At 40.5% G+C, this 21,058-nt stretch overlaps 1 protein-coding gene across 2 annotated transcripts in view; it reads right to left on the bottom strand.

Annotated features, from left to right (window-relative positions):
* The window catches only part of CACNA1C (calcium voltage-gated channel subunit alpha1 C), a 494,372-nt gene that overhangs the window by 134,674 nt on the left and 338,640 nt on the right, over window positions 1–21,058 (bottom strand). The window contains exons 8-9 of one of the 2 annotated variants that reach the window (XM_075727966.1): window positions 16,352–16,455; window positions 9,363–9,535 (exon numbers count right to left, since the gene is read on the bottom strand). In XM_075727966.1, coding sequence (XP_075584081.1) covers window positions 9,363–9,535; window positions 16,352–16,455 — 277 coding nt within the window. Of the gene's footprint in view, window positions 1–9,362; window positions 9,536–15,872; window positions 15,977–16,351; window positions 16,456–21,058 lie in introns of both variants that reach the window. The other variant, XM_075727965.1, reaches the window with a different exon arrangement.

The raw sequence follows: 21,058 nt of genomic DNA, 5'->3' as shown, positions 1-21,058 counted from the left end.
TTGGAAATGGGGAGGAAGACAAAAGAATCAAGGATAAGGCCCTACTGCTTCCTTGTTTTTTCACTCACAATAAAAAAATAAAGCAACACGTGAAGAGAGGCAGGAGGGAAGTCTACTCTCAGTTTTGTTTTTATTCCAATAGGAAAAAGTTAAATGTCGGCGTCATAGTTTTGTTGACATTGATGGAACATAGGGCAAAAGTGGAAGCAGAATCACCCTAAATGATCTTTCTTTTGCTACTTCAGCTGCACAGAAAGTTACACAACGAAAGCGACACTTTTAAATAGCAGCTTTACCTTCTCTCCACTTACAGGACTGAATATCATTGCTCTAGGTTCTCTGCTATGGCAGCTACCTAAAGAGTCACTATGAAACCTCACAAATGCTTTCTCATTCTTTTCTGATATATGCTGTTTTTCCTTTTTAGGATATAAAAGTTTATCTGGGTCTGATCCCACATTTCCTTAAGTACAGTTATGGAAGCAAAATGCTAGTAATGACAGCGGGTCAAATTCTTGCCAGATATAACTGCATTTTAGCCAGCGGAATTATGCACTGGGCAAACAGTACTATCTGGACTAGTCAGTCCTGTAAGCGATTTCAGATCCCAAATACCTCATGCTCTCCCTTTGGCGGATGACAGTTACACAATATTGAAGTCACATGTGAGCACAGAGAAGCCTCTGGCGCATGAAGATCTCGCATTGGGCAACATGTTCAAGTGCTGACACTTGCATGTTTTGTTACTGACCTCAGAGGAAACAGATGGGGGCCCAAGTCCTTACCCAGGCAAAATCCCCAGCAACTTCAGTAAGATTTTTGCCTAAGGACTGCAGGAGTGATTCAGTCCAATGCTAGAACTAATGTCCCAGAAGCTTTTTCTAGGCACCATGCTAATTATAGACTCCAGCTTGACATCTGTAGCACAAACCCATGCAGCGTTTTGCAACCTGAGCTTCTCTGTGAAGAAAACAACCGCACAACAAAAACAAAACTGACTGATCATTTACAAAGGCCTTTTAGTAAGTATCCTCTAACTCTAGTACTTAGTGTAAAAGCAGTGTATGAGCTACTTCAAAAGATGGCAAGGTAGAAAAATGCCACTGGGACTGTTTTCAACAGTGCGTGCGTTGGGCACAGCACGCGTCTGGGAGCTGCTGTCACTCCTGTCCAAGCAAACCATGTTTTGGGACCTCTGCAGCTGAGTACATGGATGTTTTTTCCCCTAGAAGAAACTGGTGGTGCAGCAAAGACCAAAAAGCACTTCTTTTGTCTCTCCATCACCAGGTGAAAGAGAATAAATCTCTCCCATATACTAAACTCCTTGTGAAACACCCATTAGGTGCCCTTGTGAAATGCCTACAATTGTTGGCACTGCAGCTACTCTTTTCTTAGTTACCAGAAGATTATTTTCCACATCAGTGGACAATGATAAAAGCAGATGACATTGTGCTTTCCTCCTCTTTAGATGAGATTTTGGCAGATAATAAATCATTTTACAACACTGGCTTTTATTTCCTTGTATTTATGCATGGAAAGCAAAATGCAACCAGGTTATATGATACCATTCTTATATCACCCACTAGTGTTGCAGGAACTAAACTGATAAAGGTTTCATTTTCCAACCTGTGCCTCTTACAGCTTTTGCTTAGATGATCTTCAGTCCCATGTGAGTACCCTGTGTCAAAAACTGGTTTTTGACAATAGGCAAAAATCCTCCAAAATATCAAGCTGTACATGCATGTCAAGGGGTGGTTGCCCACATCCTTCCATGTGTATGTGAAATACATTGGGACAACTTCTGCAGATGAGACTAGAATAAACCAGGCTGAACTGACTTGCTGTCAACAGACAAGCTCAAGTGTGTTCTGTTAAACAGGAGACAAAAATTAACTCGCTACACCATCTTTTTCCTCGTAGAGTAAGATGACACGAGTTGTAAGGCAGTGATGGTCAAGACTGAGTTTAAAATAGACATCTTGTAAATATACTCTCTCTTGTTTTCCCCTCTGCATCTTCCATGTTAATTCCCTAGCTGTGCATTTCCCCTTATAGTTCATCATAGAAAATGGACCACGAGTTTTTTAGGCCACCCTGAGATTTTAGCATGTAAACAAATTTTTGAAAACCCTGTTATGTACTTTCTGCCTTAGACATCATCCCATAGCACCATATTATTGTTTTCAGGCTGAAAGTAATAAGCTACTTCCTTGTCAGTACACTAAGGACATGATTTGGAGGCCATAGAGCAAGCTGACATATGAAATGACTAAACATAAAATTTGAACAAGTTGGTGTTCTTCTATCTTGGTATCTTGATTAGATCCGTACGCAAAACTCTCTCTAGCCAACAGCTGAAAACTCCTAACTTTTCCAAAGGGTTCAACAAGATTTAGTGGCAACTTTCATTAAAGTCCATGGAAAGTATTTGGCACATAGCTTCACTGAAATCAGTGGAGTCTCCTTATGGTATAAAAGCTGATACTGCAAAAGGAAGTCAAGTCAACAGGAATTGGATAGATAAATCCTAAAAAGCCTGAACTTTTAGTGAAAGGTGGTCATACTTTTATCCCTGTTATATAATAGAGTCAAACTACTATTGGAACTCTTGGGAATAAAACCCTGTTTGGATTGAAATTACTGAGGCTTCTATTTCTAGAGTCCTCAAATTCTTCTCTTTTCCTGTTTGAACCACCAGGTCTCCTGTTCTCATTTCTGTCCTGATGTTCAGAAGCACAAAGCATTTCCATGAAAGACACAGATTTTCCAAAAGTTCTAGTGGTCCAAGAGGTCCCAGTTTCTTCTAGAAGTTTTACTCTTGCAGCTGAAAACTTCCTCCCTGTCTCAAAATCATTTTCTCCTAGGGAACACTCTCATAAGCCTGTGATTAAATGCACTCTACTGCCTAGTCTTGACTAGTGCTGTTCACACGTAACATTGGTTGTAGGAGTGAAACAAAATCTGTGGTCCACCAAAAATAGAATAGAGTCATTAAGGTTGGAAAAGACCTCTAAGATCATCTAGTCCAACAATCAACCCAACACCACCGTGCCTACTAAACCATGTCCGTAAGTGCCACATCTACCTGTTTTTTGAACACTTCCAGGGATGGTGACTCCACCACCTCTCTGGGCAGCCTGTTCCAATGCTTGGCCACTCTTTCAGTAAAGAAATTTTTCCTGATATCCAATCTAAACCTTCCCTGATGCAACTCAAGGCCATTTCCTCTCGTCCTATCGCTAGTTACTTGGGCAAAGATAGGTTGCAGTTGAGTCCTTAGAGGCAGTAAACTCAGATGTTAACAAACATTTCCAAAGGTCACTAAGGCACTGCAATACTTGCTCTGAAGGTGAAGGCTGAAGACTATTTCTTTTTAAACAGCTTATTTTTTTTACATAATTTAGAACCTCCCTTTATTTCTGTACTTTTTGTCTTCAGTAGGGCACTTTCTATTCCCACTTTAACTGAGGCATAAATCTGCACGTACAGTCAACACCCCTCCCATACCTTTCATTATTTAATGTACTGTCTGAACTATTGCTATATGCTTTTGATAGGCAACACATTGATTTGTACTGCTTTTGCTTCTGTGTTACATGAAAACCTGATTATCTACAGCCATCAGTCCCATTACAATAGAGCCCTGGAGTATGATTAGACTTTAAATTTTTGTCGGGTAATCTACTTGCAAATAAGATCTTGAATTTACAGTACTACCTTGGATATGACTTAACTCATTCTTCTGAATGAGTTGTCTTGAATCACAGAATGCCTTTGTTATCAGATCCCAGGCCAAGCAGTGGGCTGTGTTACTCTTAGGGACTCTGTTGACATTAATGTGGTCATACTCAATTGCAGATGGCAGCACCAAATAGAACTGAAATAGAGGGAAACAAAGGGAGGGCAGAATCTGAGCAGTCAGAAACATCAAATCACTTCTCCCTGCCCATTCACAGCTTTTTCCTGACCCCAGTGCAGTCAATGGGAGTTTTGCCAATTAATTTCAATAGGAGGAGAATCTGGGTTGGATTGAGGTTTCCTTCTTCTGCCCACAGCAACACAGATGCATTCCAGACCACACTCAGGAATTAAAAAAAAAAGGGCAAATTCCCAGTTACTGTGGCAACAGGAGGGACGGTTCTCTTTGCTATCATGTAATTTTGAAATTCAGTAGCTGTTTTGTGCCATGACATTCATTTCTCCCCTCTGTCAAATTAATGTTTTGTTCCCGTGCAGAAGGCCCATCAGGGAAAGAGCATAGAAGAAAACCATCAACACAAACAGTCCCCAGAAGCCTCTTCACATTTACCACCTCACATCTGCCATAATGGCCAAATCATGTTTGCAAATAACAGGGAAAAACTGCCTAAAACTTGCACTTCCCAAAACACAGAGAATTAATTCAGCCTGCTCTGTGAATGCCCCTCTACGCATGTGAGAGATGACTGGTAATAAACTGCCTCAGAAGAATTCCAGGACCTCTGCTATGGAGAGCATCAGCTAAAGGCTGCACAGATTGTCCGACGCTGGCTGCATTTATCTTTCTTTCTCACTCTTTCCTCCACTAAGGCTCTCGTTGTTGTAGTCTGTGGACTTGTTGACCATTTCATTAAGGGCTGTAAGCACCCAATGAGACTTAGGGCAAGGTTTGACAGCTTCAGGAACGCAGTAGCATATTCAAAATATGACAGATGATGCCCTAAGGACTGGCACAGGCAGTCAAACTAAATGCGGATGCAAGTGAATTTCTTTTCCCTTCCACCTTGTGTTCTCTGTTTTAAGGAGGCAGTTCCCATGCTGACAGTCAGGCAGCCCTCTCTACAGAGTAAGACAACAGCAAAACCTGTCTCTGCAGCCAAGGGCAGAGAAGAGACTGGAAACATATGTTCTCCGTGTTTGGGATGATTCAGTTTAGGTAGACTACCTGGGTCAGAGCCCAGATGGTGTAAACTGCTGAATCTCAGAGTTTACATTAGCTGAGACTCCAGTTTAATAAATATATTTTAATTAAACTTCTGGACTCTTCTGATATTCTTTATTTTAAAAAAAAAAAAAGAAAACAAAACACCCAACCAAAAACCACCAAACCTCCAAACAGCCTCCAAGGGGAAACTGAGGAAACAAAACCTGATGTGACTTCTTTAAACTAATGGTGTGAGTCACTGTCAGAGTTCAGGCAGGAACCCACAGCTCCTGAGCATCAGTGCAATAGAACTGATGCAAAGGCAATCCCTGTTTTGTTGAGCTAAAACAACAGCTTTTGTGAAGTCTGAACTGCCCTGTGCACTTCAGTGAATTGTTATCTGAAAGGCTCAGGGCTGATGCCTTAAAAGTCAACATTATTAATTCATTAATCACTGAATAAAGTGTGCTAGAAAGGGGCAGTAACATTCTTCTGTGGAGTTCAGGACATTGTACTAGAGATAAAAGGCAGTGAGCTTTGAAGAGCGCTTGAGAGAGAAGCACACTGAAGCCGCACATGAGGCATCTGAGCTCCTTCAGCAAGAGCTAGACACAAGAAGACAAGGAAGACATTGGACCATCAGCAATGCAAGCTCAGCACAGCTATTAGGTGGAATTCAAATGTCTTGGGGGCAATCAAGCTAAAGGGATTCCTGAGGGCATTTACAACTGTGCCTGAACTGCTGTGCCATCTGTCCCTTATAGTTGGAGCTTATTTTGTAGATGTTTTTTGGAAGAGAATTAATACTATCTTTCTCCCTCAGTTTAACCCTACTGGTGATTGACTGCTGGCATGAATGCCAAAACATTCAACACAGTAGATAACACAGACAAAAAAAAAAACAAACGAAACACCCTGTCACTTACTCGTGGCACCTTTTCTGTGGTATTATCTTAAGCTGAAGCCATTAAGGAAAGGGCTTCTACTTCTCTGTTTGATTTTGTTACACAGTGTTCATTCAACCCATTTTCTAGCAGATATCTATCAAGCCCCAAGAGCAGTATAGCTGCAATGTGACTCAGCTTCAGGAGAGCAGATAGGCCTTGTCAGAGCTGGTCAGTAAACTATTCTCCAGCACCTGAGCAGGTTGAGATGGTTCTGTGGAAGGTATGTTCGTAGGCAGTAGGATAAGCAAGATGTGGAATCACACAGGTAGGTACAGGAAGTGCACTAGTAGTTTCTTCCCATGTGACATACATGACAAATAAGCACATCAACCAATGAAGTGAGTATGACATCTTAGGAGAGGATGCCTGCAAGCTGTTTGGCTTTAAAAATACATTCTCACTTGTCATGTGAATAAAGATTGAAATTCAGAAGTATCAAGAAATACAACAGAGCTTAAACAACATGGTACCCACAATTGTGCAAAAGTATATACAACAGCCTACTGGGGGGGAGGGAGGGAAGGCGATTTGGGCAATACAAAAGGCCAGAATGTAAGCTCCACAACTCTCCCGGGCGTGGGCACGCATGCGGGTATTTTTACTGGCTTCGGGATGGGGTGAAGGAGTGTTGCTCTTTACTGTCTGTATCCAGAGGCTATTTGCTTCCTCACCAGAGGATGGCAGCACAGAGACCCTTTACTTCCATAGTCTAAAAAGCCTGTGGCAAGTAGGCGGCCAAGGTACAGCACAGGATAGTACACCAAAGCTAGAAGATATATTAATTTAGCATTCATAGATACAGGAACAGGTACTAAGAAGAATACTGCTGTCAACAGCTTGCTCTGGATGGGACTCTGGATGGGACACATATGTCAGAAGAACAGGCAAATAAACTTCAGGGATTGACCTGTTTGCTTGGTCTCGGCTATTCTCTGGTGCAGAGACTTCTGTTAGCATGAACACTGTCCCCAGGACATTGCCAAAATCAGTCCACAGCCTTCCTTCACACCCTGAGCAATTCCTCTCCACAGAGGTGTAATTCTACTCTATAGCACTAAGTACTGCAGACATCTGTTCCGAAGCCTGGTCTGTCATGTAATAAAAACAGATAATGTGACCCAAAGCCACAATGTCACAGAGAATGATATGCTGTGTACTAGGGACTGGTTAGCAACCACTGCCCTTAGACCTGACACTTGGAATCAATGGCATTGAATCATAGAATCAAAGAATGCCAGGTTGGAAGGGACCTCAAGGATCATCTTGTCCAAACTTTTTTGGCAAAAGCACAGTCTAGACAAGATGGCCCAGCACCCTATCCAGCCAAATCTTAAAAGTGCCCAGTGTTGGGGAATCCACCACTTCCCTGGGGAGATTATTCCAATGGCTGATTGCTCTTACTGTGAAAAATTTTCCTCTTGTTTCCAGTCAGAATTTCCCCAGGAGTAACTTGTACCTATTACCCTTCGTCTTTTCCATGTGACTCCTTGTAAAAAGGGACACCGTATTCATTATTAGTTTGGAAAAGAAATGGGTAACAAGTTAGTTTGCTAATAGTATGTAATTCTGTCATTAACAGCCAACTGTGAGTAACTCTAGAGAACTTGTGAGATGTAAGAGGGCTAATTTTATAAACCATGCCTTACAAAACTCACCTTATTAAACTGAACAGGGAGAACTGAAAGCAAGCTGAAGATACGTTATCTTTCAGTTCTTAACATCACCAGCCATATAAAAGGAGCTTGTTAGGTCAAATGTGGATTGACACCACCCCAACAGCACATGCAATGAATCTACAACTGACATATTCCACAACTCTTTTACCAAAGCAGCATTGTGTTTGTGTTAATTAAAAAGGAAAAACTTCAAATCAGCTAGTAACCAAGGCAGGTTCTCATCATACTACCTTACCAGTATGGCCACACTTTTCTTTAGCAGGCATGTCCCTAAGAGGAAATGTGATGAACATGACCCAACTCCCACTGAAGTCAAAGGAAAGCATCCCGGTGACTTCAGTGGAGTTGTGTGTCAACCCAGTCTTTGGCCTTGTCACTCAGATGTCATATAAGTATACCGACTAGCGACCACTGCAGTAATGTTTGGTTTTTATTTTTAAATAGGTAAGTCTATCCACAAAGAAATTAATTTGGATCACCAGACATCACCTTCCACGTATTATATGCCTTAGAGCAGCAAATTTTGGCCATGAATAATAAATTCGTTTCGGAGTGATTACTGAGGTTAAATTGTGAAAGTAAGCTATATGCCCTATGAAGCACCAACATAAAAACAACCTGATTTGGGGAAAGTCTGAGCAAGTCACCCCAGTGACTCCTTCAAGTCCAGACACCTAAGTATCATGGGTATGACCTGATATTAATGACGCCACTTTTTTTTTCTTTTTTTCCTAAAAAAACTTAAATGATCTGGCAGCTAACAGGGAGTAGTGCTTACTCCCCAGAAGATCACAAGCATCTGATACAAATCTTGCTTCACTCTGTAGGCACAACTTTCCCATGTCCAATCTTCCTATTACTAGAAGATGTTTCTGATTGGATCATCCCATGGATTTTGCTTGTTTGGTAGGAAGGCTGATCTCTAGGGAAATGTTTCATTTCTTCTCTTCCAAAAGTGATCAAGGAAAATGCACATTTCCATAATGAAAGCTAAGAGTAGAGCCTGTGTCCATTAACAACTGTGTAACTGTCTAAAAGTTCCAACTCCGACATTTCCCAAGTGCATGACCTGCAATGATAACCACAAGGTGTTTCTGAAGTGTTACACAGCCTGTATTGGTAAAAGAGGAGGTGGAAGAAGAAGATTCAATGAAGGTAATGAAATGCAGGGAATCACTGCTTTCTTCAAGCCCTTCCTTCTTCAGGATTTCTAATAAGAGATAGTTGGTGTATTCTCACTTTGTACAAGCATCTTCTCAACTCCAGAACAGAAGAGTAAAAGATAATTCCCTTACGAGAAATGTCTGGGAGCTTAATTCCAACCTGGCAAAAGCAAACACAATTCCACTGATTTCAATGGAGTTACAGATGGCCCACTTAATGTACAACAGGGCTGATTTGGCCCTTCTCCCATACTGTAGCACTGCTTTGCCTAGAAACCTTTGCTTTCAAAGTAATTAACCATGTGTCAACAGCCTGCAACACTGAACTGCAATTAAATAAAGGAATAGGAGACAGATGTATATTTTAAAACTTATCCCAGTAGTGGACTTCCAGCAGCAAGTACTGATCTTTTTTCTGTTTAATATCAGGATCTTATGTCAGTATCACAGACAAGAAACTGAGGATCTGCAGAACAACATAAATTATTGCAAACGTATTTCTCCCTCCAACAGTCTCCTACAGGAATTAAACTGGAATCATGTATAAGCATAGTGAGAGTCTCAGGAAGAACTTGTTCTTCCTTATAAGCAGTCTCAGCACCAGAGCAGGTGGGCACGGACTCCCTTGCTAAAAGCACAGAGGCAGAGAGAGAGACAGAAGAAAATTGCTTACTGTTTCGAGGCTTCTCCTCATCCATGCCTTCATCTTCATTTTCTGGGTCAATATCTTCTGCTTGAGTTATCCAGTCTAAGTATCCCTTCAAATCCTCCTCTAGCTGTTGTTTTTCCCGTAACTTCTGGAAATCTCCCCGAGCCTTAGCCTTCTCTCTTTCTTTGGAAAACTCCCTAGCAAGAGGGAGGGAGGGACAGGACATGGGCGGAGGGAAGGAAGAGATTGAAAAACAATGGGTTAGATTGATTTCCACTAGAAAGTCTCCACATCCTGTGTAGCACACCCAGCTTTCTCTATTCTTTCAAGACAGACACATGAATGGATTATCCTTGCCAGATACACATGTAAAACAGCTGGAGTGTCCACAATTTTACCAATGCTTAGCAAAAGATTAATACCTTTCTTTAATCCTTTCATTCTCAACATTTGATTGACAATTCAAATAAAACACATATGTAACATTTATGTATAATACCACACATTTTTTAATATTCTTTACCACTTGATATTCTCCAACAGTTATCCATAAATATCTATATGAATAATGGTTAATTGAATTCAATTATGAACTGTTTGACAATAATCTGACATCTGGAGAGTGAGATGGTGGCTCTAATTTTTAGCCAGGTTTCAATCTATCCTTAAGATTATACACACAACTAAATTGGGTTAATTGTAAGTAAGTGTAATTAATGGTACCCACAATTCTGTACACACTTATGGGCAATTTCACCCACAGTACTGGACAATATATTTGAAAATTCAGACCTCAGTGTTTTACTGCAGACTTTCAGTATTCAGGGCTGTTATCTGACATGAAACATATTTTTCAAATCTCAAGCTGGGTAGACAATCATGGTAGATTATGGGTAGACAAAACTAATAGATTCTGCCAGAAAGTGAACTAGTGTTGACATTTGATAGTTTTATGAAAGACCACTGTTAGGAATATAGGTTTAAAATAGAGGGCATAGGAACAAGAATTTCATGTTGTTTAGTTATGAACCTGGATGCTTGCTTTGCCTTCTTTTTGGCTGTGGTGTCTCTCTGAAAGAGACATCTACACCACATTTTTTTTTTTTTCTAGAAATGCTGACCTACCTCCATTTAGAGACTCTCCTGTGGTTCTAAACCAGGTTTTAACGCTTATATTTTAAAAAGTAACTTTAATGATTGTGAAAAGTGCTGGACCAAGAGTACGTAAGCATTAAGTCTTATATCTGCTGAAGCATATCACTACATAAGGCACACACAGCAGATAATATGTCCCTTCTGTCTAGAAAGGAGGTAAAGTCATTCTCTCAATTATCCATGCATTATCCATTACCCTTGCTGATGACTGTCAGCAATGAGTGGATTTAAAAAAAAACCCACCTCCACCTAATATTTGTCTTGGGTTTGCTTCTGCAAAAACAAATAGGAAACCTAACACTAACTTTGGTGGGATAATGTTAGGAATATGAAAATCCTACCCAAAATATTAATGAGTGCCATGTGAAGTGTCCTCAAACAACTGAGATGGAGGTGAGTTTCTAACAGTGATGGTGAAGTACTTTCCTCCTGTCTGGTCCAAAACCCACTGAAAGATTTCCATTGACTTCACCGGCTTTGGATCAGGCTTCCAATGTTATAAGCTGTGCACAAAACCAGCATTGCAGCAGAGTGAAAGTAGGATGATGCCTTCATTTCAAGCCAAAGTATGCTTGTGTGGTCTTCACTCCCATCACATTGCTGAGGGTTCAGCCCATCCCATGGGACTGTGATAATGAAGGTGGAAATGAAGAAAAGAATCATTGCTTCTCAGGCCTGAAGGTAGATCACAGTCAGCCCTGGGACCAAACTTAACCACAAGGCACAAACAGCTATTGCAAGCATGGCAAGAATGAAAAATCAAATTTTCTCAAGCTGGGAGTGATATTTTGCTATTTAAAATGTAAAACAAACAAACAATCCCCCAACAACAATAATAAAAGCTGTACAAAGAATTTTTAAAAAATCCAATCAATACTAGTTATATTTTCTGCTTCAATAACATCTTTCCTCTGGGTCTCACATAGTGCCTTATCCAAATTAATGGACTAACTCTCAAAGAAAAAAAAAACAAAACACTGAATGAAGCTATATATTATTAAGCCTGCTTGATAAATCAAATCTCAATATTTCAATAGTTGACTCCTAGGCATTTTTTTTAGAATCTAGAACAAATGGATAAAATTTTGAAAGGGACTTAGCCCTCAAATCCAAGTAAGAACTATTTATATATGCATGGTTGTAACTTGCAAGGAGCTGTTTTAGAAACCAAAGTGGAAAACACCATGAAACAGCCCAGCTTACAGAAAGTGAAATTCCTACTGTGCACTGAAATGGATCATTTATGTTAGATGCATCTAAGCTGCATGCCTACTTGGGTCTTTTCAGTCCCCACTTATTGCCTCTCTCAAATGGGACTTGGGCTGGGGGGAGAGATGACTAAACCAACGTGAGATTTTAGCACGATGTCTTTACACTGCCTGCCTGCACAGGAGTGAATTTATTACCTAACTTTTTAATGGCAAAACTGAAAATACCGTGATTGTCTAGTCTAAACGATCTGCAATTGCATGTCTCTCTCCTTTGTACAATGTATGATATTCCACATTTCAGATGACTCTCCAAAGAGGACAACTTATTTAAATTATCTTAATTTCTATGCTCTACTAACATTAAATCATTGAGAACAGGTGGCTCAGGAAATTGCTAATGCAATTCAAACCACTTCCCATGTGGAATGCCAGGCTGTACTCAAGCAAATGTAATTCACAATCAAGAATTACTACCAGTGGTCATTTACTGTCCCATGTGAAATGAGCTGGTGACCTCAGTCCAGTTCCTATTGCAGGCAGGTGTGCACATTACCTCTGCCACCATCACAGTTGGCAGTAAATGGTCATTGTTTGCAGTTTCAGCAGGGAGGCCAAGGACCAAATAAGCTTTCTGATGGAAGTGCCATCCTGAGTCCGGAGGTGGCCTTCTCAAAAAAGATTGCAATATCACATCAGGATAAGGTCGACAAAGGCTTGCAGAACTACCAAGCAATCTGTCTCTTGTCAGTGAACAAAAGAACATTAGTTTAAGAGTCGGTGAATCTGGTTGTTTTTACCAGAATTCAGTTTGTGACACTTTCCTTTGCTTCTCCCAGAAAATTATAAGATACAGTTGCCAATGGGAATACCAAAGAGCAGAGTATTCTGGAGAGATGTTTTCTCTGTGTGAGGTTAGAGTGGGTCAAGATCATAAATACAAAAACCCAGCTCTGTATCCTGTCCTGTTCCAGAAGAAAATTTGTCATGCCCATCCTGGTGATGGAGTATAGGTGATTCTTGTCTATATCTCAATACGATTTCTCACATTTAGAGGAGTGATGGCAAGTGAGCAGAACAGCAGAATTCTAGCGGTTCAAAACTCTTGCTTACTATTAGAAGTGCAGCACAATGCTTCAAACCTCATCCACCCTGCCAAGTTCACCAGGGAATGGGAAGGGTTGGAAGAGGGGACAGAAGACTAGGAAGAAGTCCTGAAAGGTCACAAAAACTGCTCCAGGAGGAGCTACAACCACAGCCAGCCTCCCATTTTCCTTCCATGGCAGCAAGAGCATCAAAAGCAGCCAACTGTGTTTTCCAGGATCCTCTCAAAGCCGAAGAAAAGGCAGTTCTCCTGCCCTCCATTTGCCCTAGGCAACTGCTTGTTTGGCCTGTGTCCTGGGATTTGGATCACTGCTAAGCAAAATATAAAAGAAATGTGAATCTATATGCTTAGGCGTGCAGGTCTGAAAGTTGAACCCACATTGCCATTTTTTTCCTCACTGACTGACTGAACAGGTAACACAGATGTGGACCTCAAGAGACCTCTAAGAGGGACTTCACTGCTCACAGTAATAATGTGGAATCCTTTTGCCTGGGCTTCAGGAGATCTACTGTGTGTTCTGCTGACTGGATATTTACTTTGGAATACATGAATTTTACATTGTGCTCAGTCAAGACAGGAAGAGGATTATAGCTCTACACATGAATACTCTGTCATACTATTTAGCTTAGCATGCGACTAGTAAATTCACCAGAAGGACCATGAATGGATGACATACCTGGGGAAAAACAAATCACAAATGAGCTCTTTAGGCAGAGCAGAACTCAGCATTTGATTTTGCAGGTGCAATCAAAGTGTCTTTGTGAGTACAATTAATTACACTTACGTATTCAGAAGTGATTAAAAAAAGCTAAGCTAATCTGTCATTGACGAAGTCTACCTACATGACATGCTTGCTGAAGTTCCTGAAATAAATAAAGGGGAAGGAATCAGAGATGCGCAGAATGGATCTACAAAGATGCCCAGAAATGGTGCTTTGTGTCTACATAGAACAGACAGGTGGATCATCTACATAGATCAGACTAATAGCCATAGCAAGTTTCTAAAAAAAAGCTGAATCTGCAAAGTAAAGACACTTTGCAACTCAGCAGAATTTAGAACTGCTTTAGAAAGTTGATTGTTTAAGAACTGCTTATTTAACCCAAAGAAAATTTGGAACATTTCTCCCATCATTTCTGTGCTTTTTCATGCATGCAAATTCTTAAGTTTCTTTTTACTTTTCTCCAGTTGGGAAAAATTTTGCAGAAACAGTGCAGCTGTCATAACACTGTGAACACAGCCAGAAAGAGTGACTCACAGCTTAAACAAGGTGAACTTCATCTTTGATTTCAGTTCTCTCTACAGACTGTTTCCATCTCTTACCACTAGCTGTGGTGGTCTAGCTGCAGTATGTCAGGAGGTGGAAGATCTAGGCCCTAAAACACTTTCTTGAGTTGAAAAATGAGAGAGAGAGGAAATTTCATTTTTAATTACGTACAGACACAAATCCAAGTGTGGGTAAATTGAATCAGCACTGCTTCAACAGTATGCACTCCTCAGGGTTGGGCTCACAGGCACTGTTTATCCAATCAGGTACTATATGATCTTTAGCCACTATCTTATATGGTCCTTGAGTGCACCTCTGATAACAACAGATCACTTCCCTCTGCCATCATCCTCCACTACTGCTGACAACCTTACCTGCTGATCAGAGTATCCACCTGGAGAAATGAGGAGATTACTTTTTAAAATTGTACCCAGAGTATCACTCTCCAGATATCCAAACACAGACTATTGCCTCACACTTCATTACTGGGGATATCTTCCTTCTCCAGTTACTGCTTGGATTAGCTGCATGTGTCCTTCAATGGAGTAATGAAGATGGTAGTAACATCTCCTGTAGATCTGCTATTACCCGTCTCTTTGCAGGATGGCCAATGGTGGATCTTCTTCTCTGATCCTACTACTGCCCCTTCCTGTATTGGTGGCCCAATACTGAAGACATAATTTCTGTGAGCCATCAAGTCTTCTCTCCTGCTCAGAGATAATTTTCCCTCTCTTATGATTAAAAGACAGGGGACTTCAGGGCTGCCCACTCAGGCAACAGGTACAGGCTCTAACCAAATTCATTTAGAGCTCATTAAAGGAGGCAGGATGTTAGAAACAAAGAAAAAGAGGATGCATAGAAGTCCTCATACCATATTTATCCATGTACTTAGAATGGCTGTAGGCACCCAGTCATGCCCAAATATGGAATTAGAAGCCTAATTCTAGGAGATCTTTTTTAAAAATCTTGCGAGGAATGTTTGCTGGCTTGATTCCTCTAATTATGTGGCTCCCCAGGGGCAGTAAAGTTTTTAACTACTGGGGACAATATCAATTGTTTTTAATCAAAGCTACTAAAATGATGCTTTGCAGCAAGGATTATACTGCAGAACTGAAATACAGCTAAATGTCTAGATGTTTTAGCAATGCTTAAACACTAGAAGGAATTCTCCTCCTTCTCTGTTCATCCTTAGAAAAGGTCAGAGGAAAATGACCTTTTCTCCCTGCATCATGCTAGGCTTGTGATCTGCACAACAGAGAAGATGTGCTTAGTGAAGAAGAAATGTGCCCAAGACACTCTCCAGGGAAAACAGTCTCCCATTAGGCTGTGCTTTAGAGATACTAAGCAATGTGAAAATTTCTCATGTGAGAAGACATAATTTGGCAGGAATCTCATCCCACAAATGTGAAGGGATTTGTCTCATGCTCTCGTTCCTCCTTCAGTCCCACTGACTCTTCCAGAGATTTTACTATAATCCCCTTCTTCTATGGTGAATGGTATGCTTTGCCTACAGGGGAACATAGTGTTGTCCTTTTCCCACAGAGTACAGGTAGAGGTTTTAGGTAGAGGAACATGTTACAGGCAAAGAGTTGTCTTGTATTCTTTTGATTTAGTCAAAAGACTCCTTCCATGCCATTAGGAATGCCATATTTTGCTATTGGCACAGCAATAGCCTAGGCCTTCTATTAAGGTTCCTGAAATCAACCCGCCACTGCCCGTTGTTTTGGTAACCAGAGAGTAGGAATAGAAATACAAATTTTAAAAAATAAACAATAATAAAACATTTTCCTGGTACTGCTTACCCGCTAAGTACACCGAGAACCAAGTTAAGTACAAAAAATGACCCTATGATGATTAGTGTAACAAAATAGATCCAGGGCCAGTCCCTTCCTATGGCATCATTGACCTGGAAGAGTGGAATGATAATTAGTGAGACAAGCTCAGATTCTGAGCGCTGCAAGGCTCCAGCCAAAGAGATCCCAAGTCACCAGCAGTAAGATTTTTAATAGCCATTTTTTTTTTAAATTTATGACAGGTTAACAGTAGTGATTTTGAATGCCCTGAGGTTGAATTTCTTAGTCAGAGAATAACACCTCTTTTTTACCTGTACTGTTATTTGCAATATTTGAACATTTTGTCAAAATATTTGAGAGCTGATGTGAAACTTCCTTGGATTCAGATTTTTAATCCCCCTGAAGGAATCCTGGTGACAGGGAAGAACCCTTATTATGGAGTCTTGCCCTGTAGCATTGGAAAAAGGACACCAAAACTGTCAGCTTACCCGCTCAACACACCAAGAACCAGATTTAGAACGAAAAAGGATCCAAAGATGACCAGACTGACAAAATACACCCATGGTAACTCATAGCCCATAGCGTCCTGCATCTGGAAAGATGAAGGAAAGTTAGAAGACAGAGAGGGAAAGCAGAAATGATTAAGCAAAGGAACAGATGGAAAGGTTTGTAAACAGAGCCTGTGGTTGGTTTACACATAATCATAGCAAGTGTTTCTGTATGTTCTTTCTGATGCAACCACTCCTTTGATTGCTTTTTTCCTCTAGCTGTTTCCTTACAAGCAGTGATTAATACAGGCTGAGATACAACCATGTGCCTTACTAGCACTTCTTTGGATACTCAGAGTTGCGGACTGTCACTTTCTTGAGTTATTCAGAGCGCTACTTCTAAACTTCTATTCTAACCACTGCACATTCGTGACTTTTTGCTGCCAGTGAACATATTGCTAGTTTTTGCTAAGCATTGCTAGCGTGTGTTGTCAGATCATGTTTATTTCCCATGTGTAGCATAGGTACACGTACCCCAGAGACAAGCATGTGGTAACTGTGGGCAAATACTGATCTTTCCCTGGCAATGCTCTGGTATTCTTCACAGTTTACCACAGTGAGGGTAGTAGGTGTATGCTTTTGAGGAATGTCCTATCAAGGCCCACCATGTTCTGACCTGGTCAAGTGTTTTCTAAAGCTTTCTCACAAACTTCCTTTCTCTCCTTGAAGGATGAATCTCTCCTTGAAAATGTGATTCCTACACAACAGAGATTTTGAGACTCTAAACTGAATGACATGACCATAGGTCTGGCTTTCACACTACAATAAGAATCTGCAAATGAAGCATGCAGACTATTGTTTTAGCACCAGAACTTGTATTATGTGTAGAGCAACTCTAGCTCATAATAAGACATTGTATATATTCTAAAAGCACCTAGTACATAAACACCATTTTATCTTGAAATCTCCTTCAAAGTTCAAAATTTTGGAAAGTTGCTGCTTACTTCAATAGAAACTCACTTTCATGATGGTATCAAAAATATCAAAGTCCCTTCTTCTTTACTTTTCATAAACACTTATCTCCTGAGCCAGACATAGCATCATTAAAGAAACAGATGGTGGTTAACATTTTCAGGAGCACTAAAGTGATTTATGAACATAAATTGCAGACTTGAAAGTACCTAAAGGCATAAAGCAGCCTAGGTTCCTTTGTTTTCCATGCTTTTCAAAATTTTATCATATGTTGTCCTCTCCTTCCAGGAAAATGCTCTCTCCTTTGCAACCTAAGCATTTGTTGTGATCACAGAAGAAATATTCTTCCATACATGGGCACTGAGACACACTTCAGGGGAGGCAATCTGACTCAAGATTCCTAACTCAGGAAAGGAATTTCAGACCTTCAGTAAGACAAGGCAGGAGAGTAACACTAATATAATCAGTTCTTTGTGGATGGAAGTCCATTATCCGTTTTTCTTTCAAAGCACAGTCACTAAAGTCTTTGGCCATAGTCCACAGTCAATGGGCTGATCCAGAACTCTATCTCATGGCTCCTTCAGCTGCAACTGAACTGAATTGGACTCATTAAAAAATAAGCTCAAAATCTGCCTCTAACAGTTCATCAGCTCCCTCCTCACAGGATTAATAAATTTGGTGGTCAGAACAGAGTGCCTGAGCACCTCTCTTCAGGAATCCAGGAGTCCTTCTAACATTCCCTAAGCCTATTACTCAGTTTCCCTTTGAATACTCTTGTAGAATTGTTTGCTAGTTTATAAATAATATTAATAATTATTTATGTTTGCAAGCCACATTTCATCCCAGATGACCAAAAAGTAGACACCTCTGGTGTAAAACACATCAGTGCTTTAAAGAGAACAAAACACAGAATCATAGAATCATTTAGGCTGGAAAAGACCTTTAAGATCATCAACATCATGGTATATAAAAATGGAACAAATATTCACCTGAAATCACAGTGGAGAAATCAGGCAGGCAAAACATAACTACCCAAATGGGAATTAAGTAAAGAAATGAGACTTAACATCCTCACTCTTCTACCAAGAATGCCACTATCTATCTAAAGCAATCTGCACAAACAATAAGTATGGATGACTTTGAAAAACTGCCACAAGAATTTACCACTGCAGGCACAATGATGACTTGACTTCCCTCTAATTATGATAGATGGTAATAAAAAAGCCTCAGCTGTATGGTTTTTATCAACAGGTTTTTTTCATCAGCTGGGAACGTCAGCTGGAAAAGTAGAACTTCTCAAAGCTGTGGTACAAGTGAATGCTAAACAGCAAACGCCGGGGTGCTGGGTACAGAATTCAGGTGCCTGTCCTTTTGTACTGCTCTGGCATGAAGACGTTTACAGATGGCAAGAAGCTTCCATCGTGGCCTGGTAAAGTATATAACTAGAGTATAGTGTACTCTGGCTGTTCCCAATGCCTGCACAATTGCATAAGGATTGTACCAGCTAGCATCAGCACAAATTAGTCCCGAAAAATAGACCTGCATTCTGGTACAGCAGAGCACTTGGGACTTCACAGACTGAACATTTAGGAGGTCAGCTTTTCATCTCCTTTTTATTGCCCAGTCATATACGTAACAGAGAAGCTGAGAGGCAGAGACAGTGATAGCTTCTCAAGTGTAGAGAAACCATCAGTATTTGGCAGAGAGCTGAGTACTTACTGTCTCTCTGTTGCTGGACTCCCTATGTTTGGTGCTCTCATGTCTCATTTTCTTTAGTAGAAGGTGGGATTATTCCATACATTGTGGGACTGAGCCACAGGTGACAGGAAAGTATGTTATATGTTGCTATGAAATTAGGTATTGGGTAAGTTATGTTAAAAAACCCCTTTGGTAAGGAGACAGTACATTGTAAGCTTGTAAGCTTACTATTTGCTCTTGAAAAACATCTGTAGGAGAAATGCAGAGATATAGGCTGCTTGGCAGAATTTGGTGGGGGGTGGAAAGAAATAGACTTACTCAAAATGGTAACAGCAATGTATCAACATTTAAGAAACATTAAATTCTTGGCTAAGATTGTATCCTTCTAAATATCTGGAAATAATTCCTCCAAAATGGAAGCATCCTAGAAGTCCAGGATGGACTGTCCTCAACTGAACAATGCTCCCATACAGTTATCATTAAAAAACTTGCACCCATGTTTGAAACAGCTTCCTGGAAACTTATCATCATTTTGCAAATATGTAGCTATTAATCTCATGTGCATGCATAAATGTGCTGTTGACTGGAGCTGGAGGCTTTCACTACAAGCATAACTTAGGTGGTAGAGCTGATTTTTCCTAATTATGCTATTGAAGTGGAGAAGCTGCAGATGGTCATGACAAGATCAGAAGGAGTGTTACCATTTGCACACTACTGAGCGTGGAAAATGAGGTCTGCAAAATATATTTTGTACTGTTGTTTACAGTGAACAGAAAAGGGTTCTGTTACAGGTTACCCCTCTACGACAGACAGTACAACTCCTGATACGCAGTTCAGCTCTCTGGTCACTGAGTGCACTTCTCCCCCAGTGTTTACTGTTAATCATATGAATCTCAACAGAAAAGGTGGATCATTTTCTAAATTTGCAGTTCTGAACTAAGACTATCAGCCAGTGTAGGTCTGAATTATAGCTACAGTAGTCAAGGTGATTGCAACCTGATGTCAACTTAAGCATGTATGGGACAATTGTTAGGTCAGTTGGAAGCACAGCATTGGTGGGAATCTACAGATTGTCATTTATAGAAATAATTCCGCTTCCTGAGTCAAACTGCCTGACCTTTCACAGCTCACATCTCAACACTCACATCTCGCTACTCTCAACGTAAGAAAGCTGGTACATTTCTGAACATTAATGCATCATCTCTCAGAGACCTCAGACATAAGGATCTTAGATTCCTTCTCATGATTTGCTACATACCCTCCGTGGCACCGTGAGGACGTTGTTTTGGCTCACTATGCTTCAGCTTTCCAATCTGCAAGGTGGGATACTACCTTGCCTCACTGGGTACTGTCAAAGAAACCACTCAGCATCATGGCAAAAAGAGGGTATTTCAGCATATTTGAGGTGTGATGGACCTTGCATACTGGGCAAGAGCTCTTCCTTTGCCAAGCATCCTTAATTGCTATCATGATTATAGCATTTCGGCATCCAGTTGGAGGCTTTTCTCTCAATGATACATATAATCTCCTAGAAATAGCACCAGGATTTTTAATTCTGTAGTTTGCAGATCACAATTACAACCAGCAGTTTCAGTAGGGGCCAAGGAATAAAAGCCTATTTATCTCTATAAATAGACCTTTGTGCCTGTGTCTTCTGGTTCTTCAGAAGACAGGTGAAGACATATTGGTAAAGCCACAGGGGATATGCATGCTTTAATTGTTTAGAGATTTTTTTTTTCCCCAGGGGTAATAGTCTGGCACATTTTGCAACTATCTCATTCATTACACAGGCATCATAGTTCAAAGATAATGTTAGAGGCCTATTACCTCTTAACATAATGGTTGAGCATCACCAAGGTCTTTCAGTCACTTAATGGGAGGGGTATACACAATTCACTAAATTCTGATGACTTTACAATTCACACAGCCACACCCTAACACTTTGTGCCAAACATCTTTCAAAATTAACTGAAAGTTACAGGAAAACTTTAATCCATCATAGAAGGGCAGCTGTCACTGGAAAGCAATAAGCTGAAG

Source organism: Pelecanus crispus, chromosome 1 (assembly GCF_030463565.1).
Source record: "Pelecanus crispus isolate bPelCri1 chromosome 1, bPelCri1.pri, whole genome shotgun sequence".
NCBI classification, from domain to species: Eukaryota; Metazoa; Chordata; class Aves; order Pelecaniformes; family Pelecanidae; genus Pelecanus; species Pelecanus crispus.
The sequence above is the reverse complement of the archived record's forward strand: the minus strand, read 5'-3'. Positions and strand labels throughout refer to the sequence as shown.